This window comes from Somniosus microcephalus, chromosome 12 (assembly GCF_052327205.1).
Source record: "Somniosus microcephalus isolate GS21.2 chromosome 12, FLI_Smic_1.0, whole genome shotgun sequence".
Taxonomy (NCBI): Eukaryota; Metazoa; Chordata; class Chondrichthyes; order Squaliformes; family Somniosidae; genus Somniosus; species Somniosus microcephalus.
The window spans coordinates 170,137,188-170,155,402 of NC_140998.1; the positions used below are offsets into that span (position 1 = coordinate 170,137,188).

Here is an 18,215-nt window from a genome sequence, read left to right on the forward strand (position 1 = left end):
TTCATTCATCTCTTGCTCAAAACGGCAAATCATTTGTTCTAATTGCTGTTGTAGTTTGAAATGGAGTTGAGTTCGAGCCCAGTGTCCCTCAAAAATGTGCATATCAGTAGACTTGACAGACTCAGAATTCTCTGTTAAACTATGTTGTTGTTGCTCAGTGGAATTCTGTGCTGAAACTTTGTCTTTTGCACATGGGTTGGTCTTACCATCATCAGTTCTAGAGTCTGGGCTGATTATCTGCACCGAGTTCTCACTCTTTATGGCTTTTAGCGAATGCCAGTCCATATTTATGTTTCTAAACCACTCCCGGCCTAGTAGTGGTGGACCTCCCTCTGGTAGCACATATAAGTCCATTATTTGACTTCCTTCGCCCTTGTTGGCCACTGCAACCTTTATTGTCCCGATGGGGTACACTCTCTGCCCCGTGTAGGTTGTCAATATAATCTCCGTATCCTGTAGGGGAATATGTTGGAATAACCTTCTGTAATCTTTCTTATTCATGACCGACAATGCCGATCCAGTGTCCAATTCCATTTTTACTTGGACTCCTTCTATCTGAAGAGTAACCCAAATTGTCTGGAGGTCTGCACCCTTACCAACGTTGAGTACCCTTAAGCTAGCCAGTTCAATACTGCTTAAGCCAGCCAGTTCATTACTGCTAGCGTCTGAATCGGACTCCTGTTCGGCCACCTTGTGTACCTTTGCGTATTTCCCTTGCGGTGACTTCTTGTTGCTGGTCTTCTTCCCTGACCTGCATACTCTAGCTATATGTCCAAGCCTACCACAAGTTCTACATTCTTGGTTTTTAAACCAACACTGGTTCTGATCATGCGTTGTCTTTCCACAACGATAACATTTGCCAGAACTCACACCCAATTTGTGTGCACTGAGCTCCGGTGACCGTAGCTGCATTACTGCCGTGCCTCTCGCTGCGGCTTCGTGTGCTGCTGCCATAGTGACCGCCTTCTCAAGCGTCAGCTCATTCTCCTCGAGCAGTCGCTTTTGTGTATCCTGTTTAAATAAACCACACACAAATTTGTCTCGTAGTGCATCTGTCAGTCCCGTTCCAAACTGGCAATATTTCGCTAATTTACGCAATTCCAGCAAATATTCAGCATTGCTTTTTCATGCTGTAGCTGCCTTCTGTCGTAAAATTTAAATCGTTCCGCTAGCATCAGCGGCGTGGGGTTTAGATGATCTTTCAGGACAGTAACAATCTCATCGAACGTCTTATCCGCCGGTTCATCTGGTGATAACAGGTGTTTCAATTGCCCGTATGTCTTCGCACCCATTAAATTTAATAATGTTAGAGCTTTATCTTGGTCACGAATTTTATTGGCCTTACAATAATTTTTTACTCTTTCAACATATATGGCCCAATCTTCGAGGTCACTATCAAAGGTGCTAATATTCCCGTGTTTAGGCATTGTAGATTTGCAATTTCTCAGATTTTCTTTTCTTTATTTGTTATCAAAGATGGCGGCTTCCCGCTCTTGCCGTCGTCCTCCGCCCACAAAATGGCGGTTTTCCCGCGCTTGGCGGTCTTCACCCGTCCCCCGATGCCGTCTCCCTTCAGCCCCCGAGTGCGGCCCTTATCTTCGCCGCGATCGCCCGAGTGCGGCCCTTATCAGCGGATGCGATCGATGGCCCGGCTGCGCCTCGCACTTGAAAGCGGCCCGGCCCTTATCAGTGCTTGCGATCGATGGCCCGGCTGCGCCTCGCACTCCAAAGCCCTTATCTCCCGATCGCGATCGATGGCCCGCGCTGTGCACCGCGGCTCTCGCGCCTTCAATTTCTGCAGCCGCTGCCCTTTCAGCCCGAGTGCGGCCCTTATCGGTGGTTGCGATCGATGGCCCGGCTGCGCCCCTCACTTCAAAGCGGCCCGGCCCTTATCTGCCGATCGTTGTCGCCCTGTACCTGTGTCTTCCCCAGCCCTGTCTTCTACTCCGGTTCACAAGCTGATGGAGGCTTCAGGGTCCTAATGCCTGTCGCTTCCAGTGGGGTGGTGTGGTTTGAAACCTCTCTTCAACCGCCGTGGAATAACTGCCGCAGGGTAAGAACCTGACTCGTCGCCAGTGTTAAGTCTGTGAATTATTTAGTTAATTAAGACACAGACTAATGAGTAACAATAAAAACAGGTCTTTACTGGTTGGAGGTAGGGACTATACTGAATACAAGATTACTGCACAGTGCTTATATACCGGTGTGTTCACCCCCGGTATTACGTCTACAGCAGCCTGAGAAAGTAGTACATCTCTTAAGGTGGAACAGGCTTAAGCTCTCTTAAGGTGGAACAGGTTACATACACAACAGTATTGGTGATACAGGTAGACTATCCTTTATCCGAAAACCTTGGGACCAGCCGTGTTTCGGTTTTCGGAAAATTTCGGATTTCAGAAGGTATTACGGGGCAGCACCCCGTAAGCCACCACTTTCGGTTTTCAGAGGTTTTCTGTTTTCGGAAGTGCGGATAAAGGCTGGTACACTATCCCTTATCCGAAAGGGTGGGGGTCGGCGGGGGGTCGGGGGTCGGGGGGGGGAGAAAAGAATATCGGACAGGCCGCTGCAGCTGTCAGACGGGCCGCTGTATTGTTGGGTTCACTCTCCCGGTATACCTCCTTCACACTGCCCGGCTCGGCCTGCAATCTCCTACCCAGGAGGGAACTCAGTGACCCTCTGCCCTGCTCAGCGTAAGTCGTGTGCCACTCTGGTCATGTCGTGCGCACGACTTACGCTGAACGAAAAAACTTGCGGTTTTTAGAGGGTTTCGGTTTTCGGAAGTTCGGATAAAGGATAGTCTACCTGTACATCAATATGCAGATGACACAATCTTAACATTGAGAAATGAGGAGTCAGTGAGGAAAGCTATGGATGTAGTGGAGGAGTATTGTAGAGCTTCAAGAGCCAGAGTGAATTATAGTAAGTCCCAATGCCTGGTTGCAGGAAGGTTATGGGTTCAAGTCCCACTCCCGTGACTTGAGCACTAAAATCTAGGCTGACGCTCCAGTGCAGTACTGAGGGAGTGCTATGCTGTCGGAGATGCCGTCTTTCAGATGAGATGTTAAACTGAGGCCCTGTCTGCCCTCTCAGGTGGATATAAAAGATCCCATGACATAATTTTGAAGAAGAGCAGGGGAGTTATCCCCAGTGTCCTGGCCAATATTTATCCCTCAACCAACATCGCTAAAATAGATTATCTGGTCATTATTACAGAGCTGTTTGTGGGAGCTTACAGTGCCGTGCTTCCTACATTGCAACACTTGGGGAAAAAATACTGCATTGGCTGTAAAGTGTTTTGGGACGTCCAGTGGTCGTGAAAGGAGCTATGGAAATACAAGTCCTTCTTTCTCTTTTTACTATTTGACTCTACTTTCAATCGAGCCCAGCACAGGCATGATGGGCCTAAGGAACCTTTATAAAATACTGGTTCAGCCTCAACTGGAGTATTGTGTCCAATTCTGGGCACCGCACTTTAGGAAGGATGTGAAGGCCTTAGAGAGGGTGCAGAAAAGATTTACAAGAATGGTTCGAGGGATGAGGGACTTCAGTTACGTGGATAGACTGGAGAAGCTGGGGTTGTTCTCCTTAGGGTAGTGAAGGTTGAGAGGAGATTTGATAGAGGTGTTCAAAATCATGAGGGGTCTAGGCAGAGTAGATAGAGAGAAACCATTCCCATTGGCAGAAGGGTCGAGAACCAGAGGACACAGATTTAAGGTGATTGGCAAAAGAAGCAAAGGCGACGTAAGAAAAAAAAATGGACACAGCGAGTGGTGAGGATCTGGGATGCACTGCCTGAAAGGGTGGTGGAGGGAGACAATCCTGGCTTTCAAAAGGGAGTTGGATACGTACCTGAAGGAAAAAAATCTGCAGGGCTGCGGGGTACTGGGACTAGCTGAAGTGCTCCTGCAGAGAGCCGGCAGGAGCTCGACGGGCCGAATGGCCTCCCTCTGTGTGGTAACCACAGGAAGCGCTCGCAAACTACAAGTCCCAGCAGGCAGCTCGGCCGCTTCCGGTGCGCGGGAAGGCGGGGGCTCGCGCTAGGCGTTCAGTTCAGAGAGAGACCGGCAGGCTCGATCAGTGAGTGACCGAGGGCCAGTCAGTGAGAGAGACCGGCAGGCTCGATCAGTGAGTGTCAGAGTGACCGAGGGTCAGTCAGTCAGTCAGTGAGAGAGAGAGAGTGTGTGTGTGTGTGAGTGACCGAGGGTCAGTCAGTCAGTGTGAGAGAGAGAGAGAGAGAGAGTGTGAGAGAGTGTGTGTGTGAGTGAGTGACCGAGGGTCAGTCAGTCAGTCAGTGAGAGAGAGAGAGAGTGTGTGTGAGTGACCGAGGGTCAGTGAGAGAGAGGGTGAGGGTGAGAGTGAGAGTGGATCAGTCAGTGAGAGAGTGTGTGAGTGAGGGTCAGTCAGAGAGAGAGAGAGTGGCTGGATCAGTGAGTGAGGGAGTCCGAGTGACCGAGGGTCAGTCGGTGAGTGACTGGGGGTCAGTCAGTCGGTGAGGGGGTCGGTGAGAGAGAGGGTCAGTGAGTGAGTGTGACCGGGGGGTCAGTCGGTGAGAGAGAGGGTCAGTGAGTGAGTGACCGGGGGTCAGTCAGTCAGTCGGTGAGCCAAAGACCGGGGCCGGGCAGCCGGGCCGAGGTACCATGTTTAGCTGGCTGGCCGGGCCTGAGGCCCGCGGCAAGGACTCGCTGGTAATTGAGACGGTGGCGGACGGGCTGCGTTCGCTGTACAGCAAGAGGCTGCAGCCGCTGGAGGATTACTACCAGTTCCACCACTTCCACTCGCCTGCCCTGGAACAGGCCGACTTCGAGAACAAGCCCATGGTGCTACTCATCGGGCAGTACTCCACCGGCAAGACCACCTTCATCAGGTACCGGCGGCATCCCGGGCAGGGGGGACACGACCCGGGCCATTCCCGGGGGAGGGGACCCGGGCCCTGGGCAGCAGGAAATGCTTGGTAGATACCCAGACTACAGTGAGGGGTGGTATTTAGTAAATGGCCTTAACCATAACTGGTATATAGTATCTTACTGAAGTAAGTGCTTTCTTTTTGTTTTCATTTCACTGAAGCTGGGAAAATTATAGTACTTGGGCAGCAAATGTTAATAAACAGAGTAACATGACATCTTACTGATTTCTACAATAATTTGCCCTACATATAAATACTAGCATCTACTTGTGTCTGGGTTAAATAGTATATAATTAACTGGGACATGGCTTGATTTGAGGTAAATAATACTCGAATTCATTTAGCCATGTTTACCCATGGTTGGTGTCAGTCTGAGTCAGAAGGACATGGGTTCAGTCCCACTCCAGGGACTTGAGCACAAAATCTAGGCTGAGACGTAAGTGCAGTGCTGAGGGAGTGCTGCATCATCAGACATGCCGTCATTCGGATGAGACATTAAACCAAGGCCCGCCTGCCCTCTTGGGTGGTAGCGACATCTAATTCTAGTTGGGCAGGACCTGACCCACACTGACCCCTCTTGTATATATGGAAGTTTATACAGTGATTTAAATGCTCTGAAAGCTAACTGTGTCTGATGTATATTATATTTATATATTATAAACCCAACCACTGCATGCACTTCCTGCCAACTTTCAATTTTAAATTGCTAAGTAGATGTTTAAATGGAAACTGAGTAAACGTGTCATGCTGTAATTACACCTCTCGCCAGTGGACGAGCTGCAGCGTTACCACTAGGGCGTGACAAGTTTACACAGTTTCCATTGTAAACATACACATGAACATTTATATCATGGATAAAGTTGACCAGAAGTGTGTTCAAATATAAGATTTTTTATGTTTAATAATAAATCAGAGTATGTAAAACTAAGGACCAGTTGTGTGACTTTAAAAGAGGACTGAATTACATCCCCTGTCCCAATTATCCCTTGCCCTCTAACCCCACTTCACTTGAGGATTCTACTAGATCTCTACTCACCATGGGAGATCAGATAGTATGTATGTTACACACATGCCTAATTCAGGCAAATATCAAGGAAACTACCTGAATCAGGTTAATAGATATAATATAAACATTGTTTATGCATGTATTAAATCTATTTTAGTATACACATTTCAGCCTTGTGTATAGATAATTACTGTAAGGGCCATGCATGTCCTGTCACATCTAAGCTTATTTCTTTTTGCCTCTGGTGAATTCTTGCCATGTGACTCACTGCCAGTGGGTTTCTAAGTTGTATTTCCCAGACCCATTCAGTAGCTGCTCTCTCCTGACCTCCCCAGCCCAGCCAGCCCAAAGAATACGTTCATTTTTCAAAGTTTATTTTTTGAACTTTTGATAGCTGCTCCTCCCTGCTCTTGACTTTTGCCTCCTTGGCTTCTCCTGCTTCAGCCTCTGCTTCTCTGACCTGTCGACCCATTTTGAGTATTCAGGATCTGCTGGCCGTCAGCCTGTTCATCTACTTTAGTCATTTTAAAGCTTGGAATTCGTGTTCCAGTATTTGTCAAACTGCACACTACAGCAGGGACCGTATTTCGTACTGCAATTCATGACTGCTGTAAGGCTTTCTATGTAATTACAAATAATATATAAAGTATTATATAAAAATCTTACATTTGTGTGCCCAATTATCCCCTGCATTTTAATTTCGCTCGACTGACCAACTACTGCACTTGGTCTTTACTCCCCATGAGCACTGTCAAAGGAAATAGTTTAGTATTTTATATTTAAAAAACCAAATCTGATGCATGTGTTCTTCCCAGTTTGCATACCGCCCTAATTTGAGATGAAATTAGTTCTGGAGTAGATTTTTTGAGCAATGCTGTTGGGTTTCTCCCACAAGCTGCCCATTTTAGCTGAATTTTAGTCTGCCAGCACTAAGAGAGCCTATTTCCACCTCCGTAACATCGCCCGACTCCACCCCTGCCTCGGCCCATCTGCTGCAGAAACCCTCATCCATGCCTTTTTTTACCTCTACACTTGACTATTCCAACGTTCCACCCTCCGTAAACGTGAGGTCATCCAAAACTCTGCTGCCTGTGACCTAACTTGCACCAAGTCCCGTTCAGCCATCATCCCAGTGCTCAGTGACCTACATTGGCTCCTGATCTGGCAATGCCTTGATTTTAAAATTCTCATCCTTGTATTCAAATCCCTCCACAGCCTTGCCCCTCCCTATCTCTGTATCCTTCTCCAGCCCTGCAACTCTCCACGATCTCGGCATTTCTCCAATTCTGACCTCTTGTGCATCGCTGATTTTAATCGATCTGCCATCTGCCTAGGCCCTTGGCTCTGGGATTCCCTCCCTAACCCTCTGCATCGACCTCACTTTCCTCCTTTAAAACCTACCTCTTTCACCAAGCTTTTGGTCATCTGCCCTAATATCTCCTTGTGTGGCTTGGTGTCAGATTTTGTTTGATAAAGCTGAGAAGCGCCGTGGGACATTTTCCTATGTTAACAGTGCTACATAAATGTAAGTTGTTGTTGTGTCGCAGACTTTGTTCAATTCTAAGAAATTGCTCTGACAGCTGTAGAAGGGCTGTTGAAGGCTCTTGAACTGTGTGAGGTTAATCTTAATTTGTGTTTTATTATTGTGCCTGATTTTGTAAATAAATTGTGATTTTGGTCTGTTGAATCACTAGGTCTGTGCAATATTTTCTGTTTATCTGTAGTAAATACCCCGAGCTGAGCTTCCATTTTCACATCCTCGCCATCGCTAAGACCGCCTACTTCCACATCTGTAACATCGCCCGTCTCTGTCCCTGCCGCCGTCCATTTGCTGCCGAAACCCTTACCCATGCCTTTATCACCTCCAAACTCGACTCTTGCACTGCTCTGTTGACTGGCCTCCCCTCCATAAACTTCAGCTCATCCAAAACTCTGCCTGTATCCTAATCTGCACCAACTCCCACTCCCCCCCCCTGTCCTCACCGATGACATTGATTTTCGGTCCCCCATGCCTCCAATTTAAAATTCTCATCCTTGTGTTCCGATCCCATCATAACCTCAGCCCTCCCTATCTATCTAATCTCTTCAGCCCTGCACGTATGACAAACTCTGTGTTACTCCAACTCTGGATTCTTGTGCATCCCCCCATCCTTCTCCCCACCATTGGCGGCCATGCCTTCAGCTGTCTAGGCCCTAAGCTCTGGGATTCCCCCTCTCAACCTCCACCTCCCTTTCCTTCTTTAAGACCCTCCTTAAACGCACCTCTTCGATCAAGCTTTTCGTCATGTTTCCCAATGTCCTCCTTTGGCTCCGTGTCAATATCTGAAGTTGTTGTAAATGTGAGAGAGTAGCCCATTGATGTGCTTCATTCAGTAACAGTACCACAACTGGAATAATTTTAAATTCCCAAGTTATGTTCTAGTCGGGCAGAAAACACAGACTATTTTAGAATTACAAGAGGCATGGCTTCTTTATGGAAATTATCAGTCTGTTGAATGAGAAAACAGTGGGAGTTGGAAAGTTCCAGAACTAATCAGTTTTAAAAGGTTTACCATTAAACCTTTTGATGTCACACAGCAAGTTGGCAGGTCCACATAGGCTGATACTTCTATTTGCTTTTGTTTTTTCCCCATTGTCCAGTATCAACCCTACCAACTTAATGCAAATAATTTCAGCTAAAGTTCCAGCATTAAGACTGGTAGCTGGGAGTAAGTGGTCAGGAGTTTTTTAGTTTGTAATGTAAGCGAGGCCCAAGAGATGCCAAATCCTGTAATGCATCAGTTGTCTAGTTTTTCCACTACTTGTTTTTGTTGAACCAGGAAGATTGCTCCAGGAAAGGAGGGAGGGAGAAGCAGCACATTCTCTTGTCGTATTCTGGAGGAGAGCACTGTAGTGGATTAAAGGTGGATTCTAGATATGTTTGGCCCGTATTTACTATGCTTTGGCACCCTTGTGTATATTTAACTGTTGGAGAATGCACCAGTGCCCTACGGTTAGAGAACTAAACAAGAGCATGTAGTAAGAAACCAAACACTGAGATGCTTCATTTCATTTACACAGGGATAGTGGTTTGCTATTTTTATATTGAAAATATTAAATTTAGGAATTTATTTAAATGGACAGCACTCGAGAGTTATTTCCTGGGAGCATATGACTTCCAAAGATAACACTTTCCAAGTTTTACCGAGTCTCTGGAGCAGCCACTGCAAATTGAAGCAAGTAAACATTTTTTAAGACCTGAACCCAAATTCTAAGTCAGATACTAATCCAATTCAAGGTTTTAGTGGTTTAGAAAGCTGGCACAGTAATGTTCCACTCTATACCTATTATAAACTTGGTAACTAAAGCAAAATACCGTGGATGCTGGAAAGCTGAAATTAAAAGTAAATGCTGGAAACACTCAGCTGGACAGGCAGCATCTGTGGAGAGCACGAAACAGAGTTCAGCTTTATAAACCTATTTACTGAAAGTGCTACTGACATCTAGAGGCTGAAGAGCAGTCTTTTTAACTAATGCGCCAGTCGATCTACTATGGTGGTGCACACGGGTAGTTAAAGGACAGGACTCATCAGAAAAATGGTTTGATAGGAGAGGTTGGGACAAACATATTTAGCGAAGGTCGCGTTAGCAAAAGGAAGAACTGGCGAAAATATTGATTTCCGAAGGAGGAAAGTAAGGTGGAAGAAAAGTTCTTGAAGCACGGTGAAGCTACTGATTTTACCAAGGGGGTAAACAATGAATTCGCAACTTTAATTATTAATTCCATGGAAGGAGGGGTAGGTTGGCAGAGAATGAATGGGCAGCACCTGGGAGACCAAATTCCTGTCTAGAATTCAGAGCTAGACTCCAATCCAATTTGAGTTCTGTGAATTTAAACTGTGGGAAAGTACTAATTTTTAAAATGTGATTGAGCTGCTGAAGTGATATATATTTTAATATAAAATATATTTTTTTAAATGTCACCGGTGGGCTTGGGGCACAAGATAACACAGCTGCCTCAAGTCATGAATTTGCATCTTATGAAATGAATGTGTTTAATTACAATCTTGCTGTTATCAAGGAAGTCTATTGGGGGAAATTCTTACAGGAAGCAAGTGTCAGTAATTGCAGGAAGCGTGTGCTGTGCATGAGACGTAATGGGCAAAAAGAATTGCTGTGCAGCACCACCCTGGCCAGAGACTGCAACGGCATACAGACTCAAAGCAGCTCTTTTAAACTAAGTATCTGAGCTTCAGAGACTCGCATTAATTGGAAAATCCCCCCAAAAATGACGGGCATCCCAGGACAAACATTTAAAATAGGGAATCATTCACGGAGTTTCTTAATAGGAGTTTTTAATGGAAGTCACGACAGACACTGAGTTAAAACATGTTGTTGGGATGTCTACTGGGCATTTTTTGATTGCTGTCTGATTCTCTTAATCCTTGTAGTCTGTTTTCAAGCCAGCTTTTCAACAGATATGTGCTTTAATATGCACCTTAATCTTGAAAATCATACAGGGACAAATGTATCAGTGAATTATATCTATTGACTCATGTCTACCTCCTCAGTAGAATTCAGTGGATTCCTATTGCTCCTAAAATGGTCAGCCCAAACCTCCCCTATTAGGGGGAGTTACTAAAAGCTTGGTCAAAGAAGTAGGTTTTTAAGAGATCACCTGAATGTTCCTTTATACAGAAGATTACTTAATATTTAAAAACATTTGAAAACTTTCTGCGCTGGTCTCTGTTGATTCAGCTTGTTGAATTCTGTTTTGCACATTGGCATGTGACTGCTTTTCAGTTCGTAGACCTGCAGATTTGCATGTGATTTCCCAGATTTCCCATCAAAGGGCCTGTGGGGCTAGAATTGAACGGCATTAACTCTTCCATGCTGCTCCAGATTTGAGTGGTTAGGATTTTATGCTGGAGACCATCTCCGCTCGAGTGCCATGGAGACCCAGTTCAAGACACCGGCTTCTCCCCACATCCTTGGAGGCACAGTGCTGCTTAGTAATGTGTTTTTATTCCTGATCTCTGCAAGTCTGACCTGACATCAAGAGATCCACAACCAGAAGCTTGAAGTCACAAATGTGCAGTTGCTTTAAAAATGTGATTCCAACCATGGAGTTGCTGCTCGTGCCTGGAATTCATCAACAATACAATGGGAGACATTCAGAGTCTTATCCCATAAAGGACCTGCTTCCAGTGGAATCAGGTCTGCACTATAAACATGGACTGGGCTCTTCTCTCTCACCACTGCTGCTAGTAGGCAGAGTTCAATATGTTGTGACTGAGTTCTCCAATCCGATGGGTCGAAGGCGTTCTACAACACTTTAACAGTGCTATCTCTCACGGGCACAAGATTTTTAATAATGTGGATTGGTTTAATTGAAAGGGGAAGAGCCAGTGTCTGAATAACTCTTCTGTTATCATACAATGTCCATCTTAATTCCTATGTCAAAAGATCATTAATGTTTTCAACATCAGCTGTATTTGTGGTTTCTGACGAATTTTATCCCATAAGTTGTTTGTGCTGTGAACCTCCAACCATTAAGAGCTGGGTAGATCGTGTTTTAGGAACATAGAGGAGGCCATTCAGCCTCTCGAGTCTGTTCCGCCATTCAATTAGCTCATGGCTGATCTGTATCTTAACTCCAGCTGCCCGCCTTGGTTCTGTAACCCTTAATACCCTTGCCTAACAAAAATCTATCAATCTCAGTTTTGAAATTTTCAATTGACCCCCAGCCTCAACAGCTTTTTGGGGGCGAGTTCCAGATTTCCACCACCCTTTGTGTGAAGACGTGCTTCCTGACATCACCCCTGAACGGCCTGGCTCTAATTTAAAGTTATGCCCCCGTGTTCTGGACGCCCCCACCAGAGGAAATAGCTTCTCTCCATCTACCCCATCAAATCCTATAATCACAAAACACCTCAATTGGATCGTCCCTTAATCCTCCTACACTCAAGGGAATACAAGCCTAGTCTGTGCAACATGTCCTCAGAATGTAACCCTTTTACCCCGGTATTATTCTGGTGAATCTGTGCTGCTCCCCTCCAAGGTTAATGTATCCTTCCTGAGGTGCGGGGCCCAGGACTGAACACAGTGCTCCAGACAGGGTCTAACCAGAGCTCTGTATAACTGTAACATAGCTTTACACCCCTTTGTATTCCAGCCCTCTTGTGTAAAGGCCAACATTCCATTAGCCTTTTAAATTATTTTTTACACATGTCCACCAGCTTTCAGTGATTTCTGTACTTGGACACCTAAATCTCTCTGCTCATCCACAGTTAATAACTTCTTGCAATTTAGAAAATACTCTGACCTATCTATCTTGGGTCCAAAGTGGATGACCTCGCACTTTCCCACAATGAACTCCATCTGCCACAGTTTTGCCCACTTAATCTATCAATGTCCCTTTGCAACTTTCTGCTCCCATCCTCCTAACCAATTCCCTATCTGAGCCAATAGGTTGCCTCCAATTCCATGCGCTCTGATTTTTCGCAGTATCTTACGTGGAACCTTGTCGAATGCCTTCTGGAAATCCATATAAATAACATCCACAGGTGCTCCCTTATCTACCACGTTAGTTACCTTCTCAAAAAATTCAACTCAGTTCGTTAGACCAGGCTTACCCTTTACAAATCCACGCTGACTCTCTCTGATCAGCTCATGTTTGTCCAAATGCTCAGTCACTCTGTCCCTAATAACAGTTTCTAGTAACTTCCCCAGAACTGACGTTGGTCTAATAGGCCTATCATTTCCTTGTTTATCGCTCTTGCTCTTCTCAAATAGTGGAGTGATATTGGCAATTTTTCCAATCCAAGTAGACAATTCCTGAATCAAGAGTGTTTTGGAGGATCATGACAAACGTATCAACTATTTCCGCACCACCTTTTAATACCCTGGGGTGGAAACCATCGGGTCCTGGCGATTTGTCTACCTTTAATAACATTAGTTTCTCCATCATCACTTCTTTGTTTACTTGTATTTAATCTAGTTAATTCCTCCCCTTGATTTATTTTTAGTTTTCCTTATCTCTCTGGTATTTTATCCTTATGCTCTACTGGGAAGACCGATACAAAGTAGCTATTAGTAAGTCTTCCATATTCTGATTTCCAATTACAATATCGCCTGTGTCTGTCATTACAGGGGCCATTGCTCTTACCCACCCTCTTTCTCTTAATATATTTGTCACAACTTTTAGTGTTTCCTTGATAGCCCTTGCAAGCTTTTTTTGTGCATTCCCTTTGCAGATCTTGCCACTTTCTTTGTATCCCTTTGTTCTTTATAATTGCTCCCAGTTTGCGGGATCTCCACTGTTCTTCACCTTTCTGTAAGTTTTGTTTCCTTTCCTTTAGCCTTTCTGACCATTTGATCTAAATTAACTTGTGGCGTATGGGGGAGTGAAAGGACAACGTTGAGGGCTACTCTGGCCACCACCAGAAAAAAACTTTGGCACTCAACCAGAAGTGGATTAAAAACCAGCATTAGAGACACTGGTGCTGCTGTGGGTAAATCTAAGAGATATCAGTGATATATTGCACTCACTGAGTAATGCTGCACTGGATCACTGCATGGTAGTTCTTTCAGAAGATTGTTAACCAAGTAGAGCTGCAGAAAGAGTCCCTTTGGGGGCGCTGTTACAGCCAGTGCAAATCTTGGGATCCCTTATTACGTGTTGACCTGTAGCTGGTGCGGAGGCTGTTCTGCTCAGTGCATTTAATTTCAATTGCATAGAAATGCACAGAAGTTTCAACACGTCAACGGGCCATTCGGCCCAACCAGTCTGTGTCGACGTTTACTCTCCACACGAGCAAATAATCCTAACCACATTAACTACCCTGTTCCCAGGCCCATTTATCCCCATTTCTTTCATTCACCTATCCAATTTAATCTGGAATGTTGACATAATTTCTCCCTCAACCAGTAACCCTGAAAGTGAATCCCACAGCCTCACAACTGTGTATGAAGAGGTTTCTCCTGCCCACTCTTGTGAATAGCTTGTATCTATGGCCCCTCATTCTAGGCCCCTCTACTACTGGAAACAGTCTGCTTCTGCCTATTTTGTCCCATCCTTTTGATCATTTTAACCACTTGTATTACTCCATAGTCTGCATTATTCAAACGAGAATTAATTTTTTCAAGTCTGTCTTGGTATTTGTATTTCCTCATAGCAGGCAGCATCTTACTGAAACAAAAAGAAAATACTGCAGATGCTGGAAATCTGAAATAAAAACAGAAAATGCTGGAGATACTCAGCAGGTCAGGCAGCATCTGTGAAGAGAGAAACAGAGTTAACGTTTCAGGTAGATGACCCTTTGCCACCTACATCCGCGACTCTTCTGACGCCCTCCGCCACTTTAACAGTTTCCAGTTTCCTGGCCCCAACCGCCTCCTTTCACCATGGACGTACAATCCCTCTACACCTCCATCCCCCACCAGGATGGCCTGAGGGCGCTCCGCTTCTTCCTTGAACAGAGGCCCAACCAGTCCCCATCCACCACCACCCTCCTCCGCCTGGCTGAACTTGTTCTCACTTTGAACAACTTCTCCTCTGACTCCACTCACTTCTTCCAAATCAAAGGTGTTGCTATGGGAACCCGCATGGGTCATAGCTATGCCTGCCTTTTCGTGGGATATGTGGAACACTCTTTGTTCCAGTCCTACTCGGAACCCCTCCCTCACCTCTTTTTCCGGTACATTGATGACTGTATCAGTGCCATTTCCTGCTCTCGCCCTGAACTAGATAATTTCATTCACTTTGCCTCCAATTTCCACCCTTCCCTCACCTTCACATGGTCCATCTCTGACTCTTCCCTTCCCTTCCTCGACTTCTCCGTCTCTATTTCTGGGGATAGGTTATTGACAAACATTCACTACAAGCTCACTGACTCCCACAGCTACCTGGACTACACTTCCTCCCACCCCGCCTCCTGTAAGGACTCTCTTCCTTTCTCCCAGTTTCCCCGTCTTTGCCGCATTTGCTCTGACGATGCCACCTTCCACACCAGTGCTTCCGACATGTCTTCCTTTTTCCTCAACCGAGGATTCCCCTCTATTGTGGTTGACACGGCCCTCGACCGTGTCCATTCTATTTCCCGCACTTCTGCCCTCACCCCTGCCCCTCCCTCCCGGAACCAATATAGAGTTCCCCTTGTTTACCTTTCACCCCACCAGCCTCCACATTCAACAGATCATCCTCCGCCATTTCCGCCACCTCCAGCGTGATCCCACCACCAAACACATCTTCACCTCATCTCCCCTTTCAGCATTCTGAAGGGACCGCTTCCTCCGCGACACCCTAGTCCACTCCTCTATCACCCCCAACACCCCTTCCCCGGCACCTTCCCGTGTAAGCGCAGGAGATGCAACACATGCCCTTATACCTCCTCCCCCCCCGGTCCCACTGTCCATGACCCCAAACACCCCTTCCAGGTGAAACAGCGATTTACTTGTACTTCTTGCAATCTAGTATACTGTATTCGCTGCTCACGATGTGGTCTCCTCTACATTGGGGAGACCAAACGCAGATTGGGTGACCGCTTTGCGGAACACCTCCGTTCAGTCCGTAAGGAGAACCCCGAGCTTCCGGTCGCCTGTCACTGTAATTGTCCGCTCCATTCCCACTCAGACCTCACCATCCTCGGCCTCTTACATTGTTCCAATGAAGCTCAACGTAAGCTCGAGGAACAGCACCTCCTCTTTCGATTAGGCACTTTACAGTCTTCTGGACTCAACATAGAGTTCAACAATTTCAGATCATAACCTCGGCCCCTATCATATATATATTTTTTATCCACACTTTTTGTTTGTGTTTTCTGTTCTTCTCTCCCACATGGCAGCTGTCTTTCATTCTGCCAGCGCAATTTACACTTCATCTAGAGCCATCCTTTGTTTCTTAACCTGCCCCATTACCATCTCCTTTTACCTTGAATATCTCGTAATGTGTCTTAACCTCTCCTGCCTTCTATCCTATCACAGACCTTCCCTTTTGTTCTTTCATTCCCCTCCCCCCTTTCCCAGTCCCTAAACTTGCCTAAAAATCTGTTCCATTGCCTGCTTTTTTCCAGTTCTGATGAAAGGTAATCGACCTGAAACGTTAACTCTGTTTCTCTCTTCACAGATGCTGCCTGACCTGCTGAGTGTCTCCAGCATTTTCTGTTTTATAGCATCTTACTGAATCTGTGCTGTTCCCTGTCTTAAAGCCTCAGTCTCCTTCATATAGTGTGGAGCCCAATACTGCACACACTACTCTAGCTGAGGTCTTGTTAAGGTTGTTTACAGGCTCATCATTACCTTTTGGCCTTTATATTCTATACCTCGTGATAAAACCTAGAATTCAGTTAGCTTTTTTTACAGCCTTGTCAACCTGAGGTGGTGTTTTTACTGTCCTGTAAACGTGTACCTCCAAATCCCTCTGCTCTTCCACACGAACGAGCCTACCATCATTCACAGTATAATTACTGCTTTTACTGACATTGAATTCCATCTGTCACTTTAGCCCATTCCCCCATCTTATCAGTATCCCTTTGCAGCTTCCTTTGGTCTTTGAAATAATTAACTATACCTCCTATTTTAATATAATTTGCAAGTTTCTGTATCCACATTGGAACTAACAGTTTTCAAAGTTGTGCAGAGGACCTTGTTTTTTTTTGATCAAGTCTCATGCTGTGTTCTGCAGTAATGTCAGAGAGGAGGTGTTTTCTTACTGATGTGCTTAGAATGCGGCAAAATCCCAGGTCTAATTAACGTGTTTTCCTGATACGGTTAGATACTTACTGGAACAGGACTTCCCAGGGATGAGGATTGGACCTGAACCAACAACAGATTCCTTCATTGCTGTGATGTATGGCAAAGAGGAGGGGATCATTCCTGGCAATGCGCTTGTGGTAGATCCCCAAAAACCCTTCCGAAAACTGAATTCCTTTGGAAATGCTTTCTTAAACAGGTATGTGTGACCCTTGAATGCTAAGTTTTTATTTTAATAATGTGATTCTAAAGTTATAGTCCTGCACAGTTGATAAGATAACAAAATGCTTTTTCCACAGAGCTAAGATAGTATTGTGTACTCTGTTAAGGAAACTGTTCTTTCACCTGGGGTCAGTGTTGTAAACCAGCATAGCTTCCTCCTTGCTAGATGCAAGACTCTGCTGTGAAATGAGCTTGAGCAGTCTTGACCCAATTAGTGGCTACCAAGCTGCCCACAATCTACCATACTATGGCAACCTCTTATGTACATCGCCACTGAGGAAGAGTAGTATGTGATGGTCCTTCATTGGTAGTTGATCTGGTTGGATGAGTTAAAGGGAACACCTAACAAAGAACTATTCCACCAGTTTATTTTCCCCATTTTTCTCCTCTTTCTTAAAAACATGGACTCTTGTTGGGGTACAGTTCCACAGTTGTCAGCAGTTATCTCTGGATTTTGCCCAAGTAGTTGTCCTCACACGATGAGCCTAAACAGCAAAGGTCAGCAGGCTATTGAAATGTGGAGGGTATCATGCCGGCTTCTGCCCTCACCAGACGCGTGCCAGCAGAAGTCATTACATAGCCATCAGGAATGGGATCACTGGATTTTTTTCCCCCTTTTTAGTCCAAGGGCATAGAAACCGATCAAGATCCACCTGGCCTGGCTGAGACTAATTCAGCGCAGACTAAGGTTGGAACCTGGGATCCTCTGACCTGTACAGCACAATATGTGTTGGGACTGCTGCTTGAACTACTGTCAGTTCTCAAACTGACCGGACTGCTGTGTGACTTAAGCAGTTGGGGTTTGTGAGCAATGAGGGATGAATAATCAGAAACCTCCACCCAGGGACATGTAATAAGAAAAAGAGCCCATTTATATTCACTTGAAGTGACCAGGCAGCTATAAAAATAATTGTGGTATTTGAGTCCATTCTGCTTTTCTGGGTTCAATCCCCTATATATTAAATCATTATGTAGTGTACATTCACACAGCTTGAAGCTGAATTCTCACATGGGAATTGAGAGAATTTGTGCTTCTGTGTAATAGCTAAAAGTTTGCATTTGATAAGGATGACTCAGCATGTGGTGCTGCATTGAGCTGGGCCTGTCATTTCCCAACATGGAAAGTTTCCAAGCCAAATTAAGCTGCTGGGTATGGGTGTCTCCACTAAAGAGAAGGGAAATTGGACAGTCACCTGATCCCTTGTCTCATTTTTTTAAGATATCCATTGCTAAGGGATATTAGCTAGATTGGGGAGTAAGTCTGTGCAAATGTGGTATAAGGAGACCTGAAAAAAGGGGCGAAATACAAAATAACATCAATTTATTTTTGATATTCTGAGCACAGCTGTAAAG

The 18,215-nt window shown here is 45.4% G+C and overlaps 1 protein-coding gene across 1 annotated transcript in view; it reads left to right on the plus strand.

Moving 5' to 3' along the window:
- The first annotated feature begins 3,955 nt into the window (after positions 1–3,955).
- Positions 3,956–18,215, plus strand: part of LOC147109717 (EH domain-containing protein 3-like) — a 91,983-nt gene continuing 77,723 nt past the window's right edge. The window contains exons 1-2 of the mRNA XM_086003835.1: positions 3,956–4,864; positions 16,663–16,839. Of these exons, the coding sequence (XP_085859961.1) occupies positions 4,638–4,864; positions 16,663–16,839 (404 nt within the window). The 5' untranslated portion in view covers positions 3,956–4,637. The remainder of the gene's footprint in view (positions 4,865–16,662; positions 16,840–18,215) is intronic.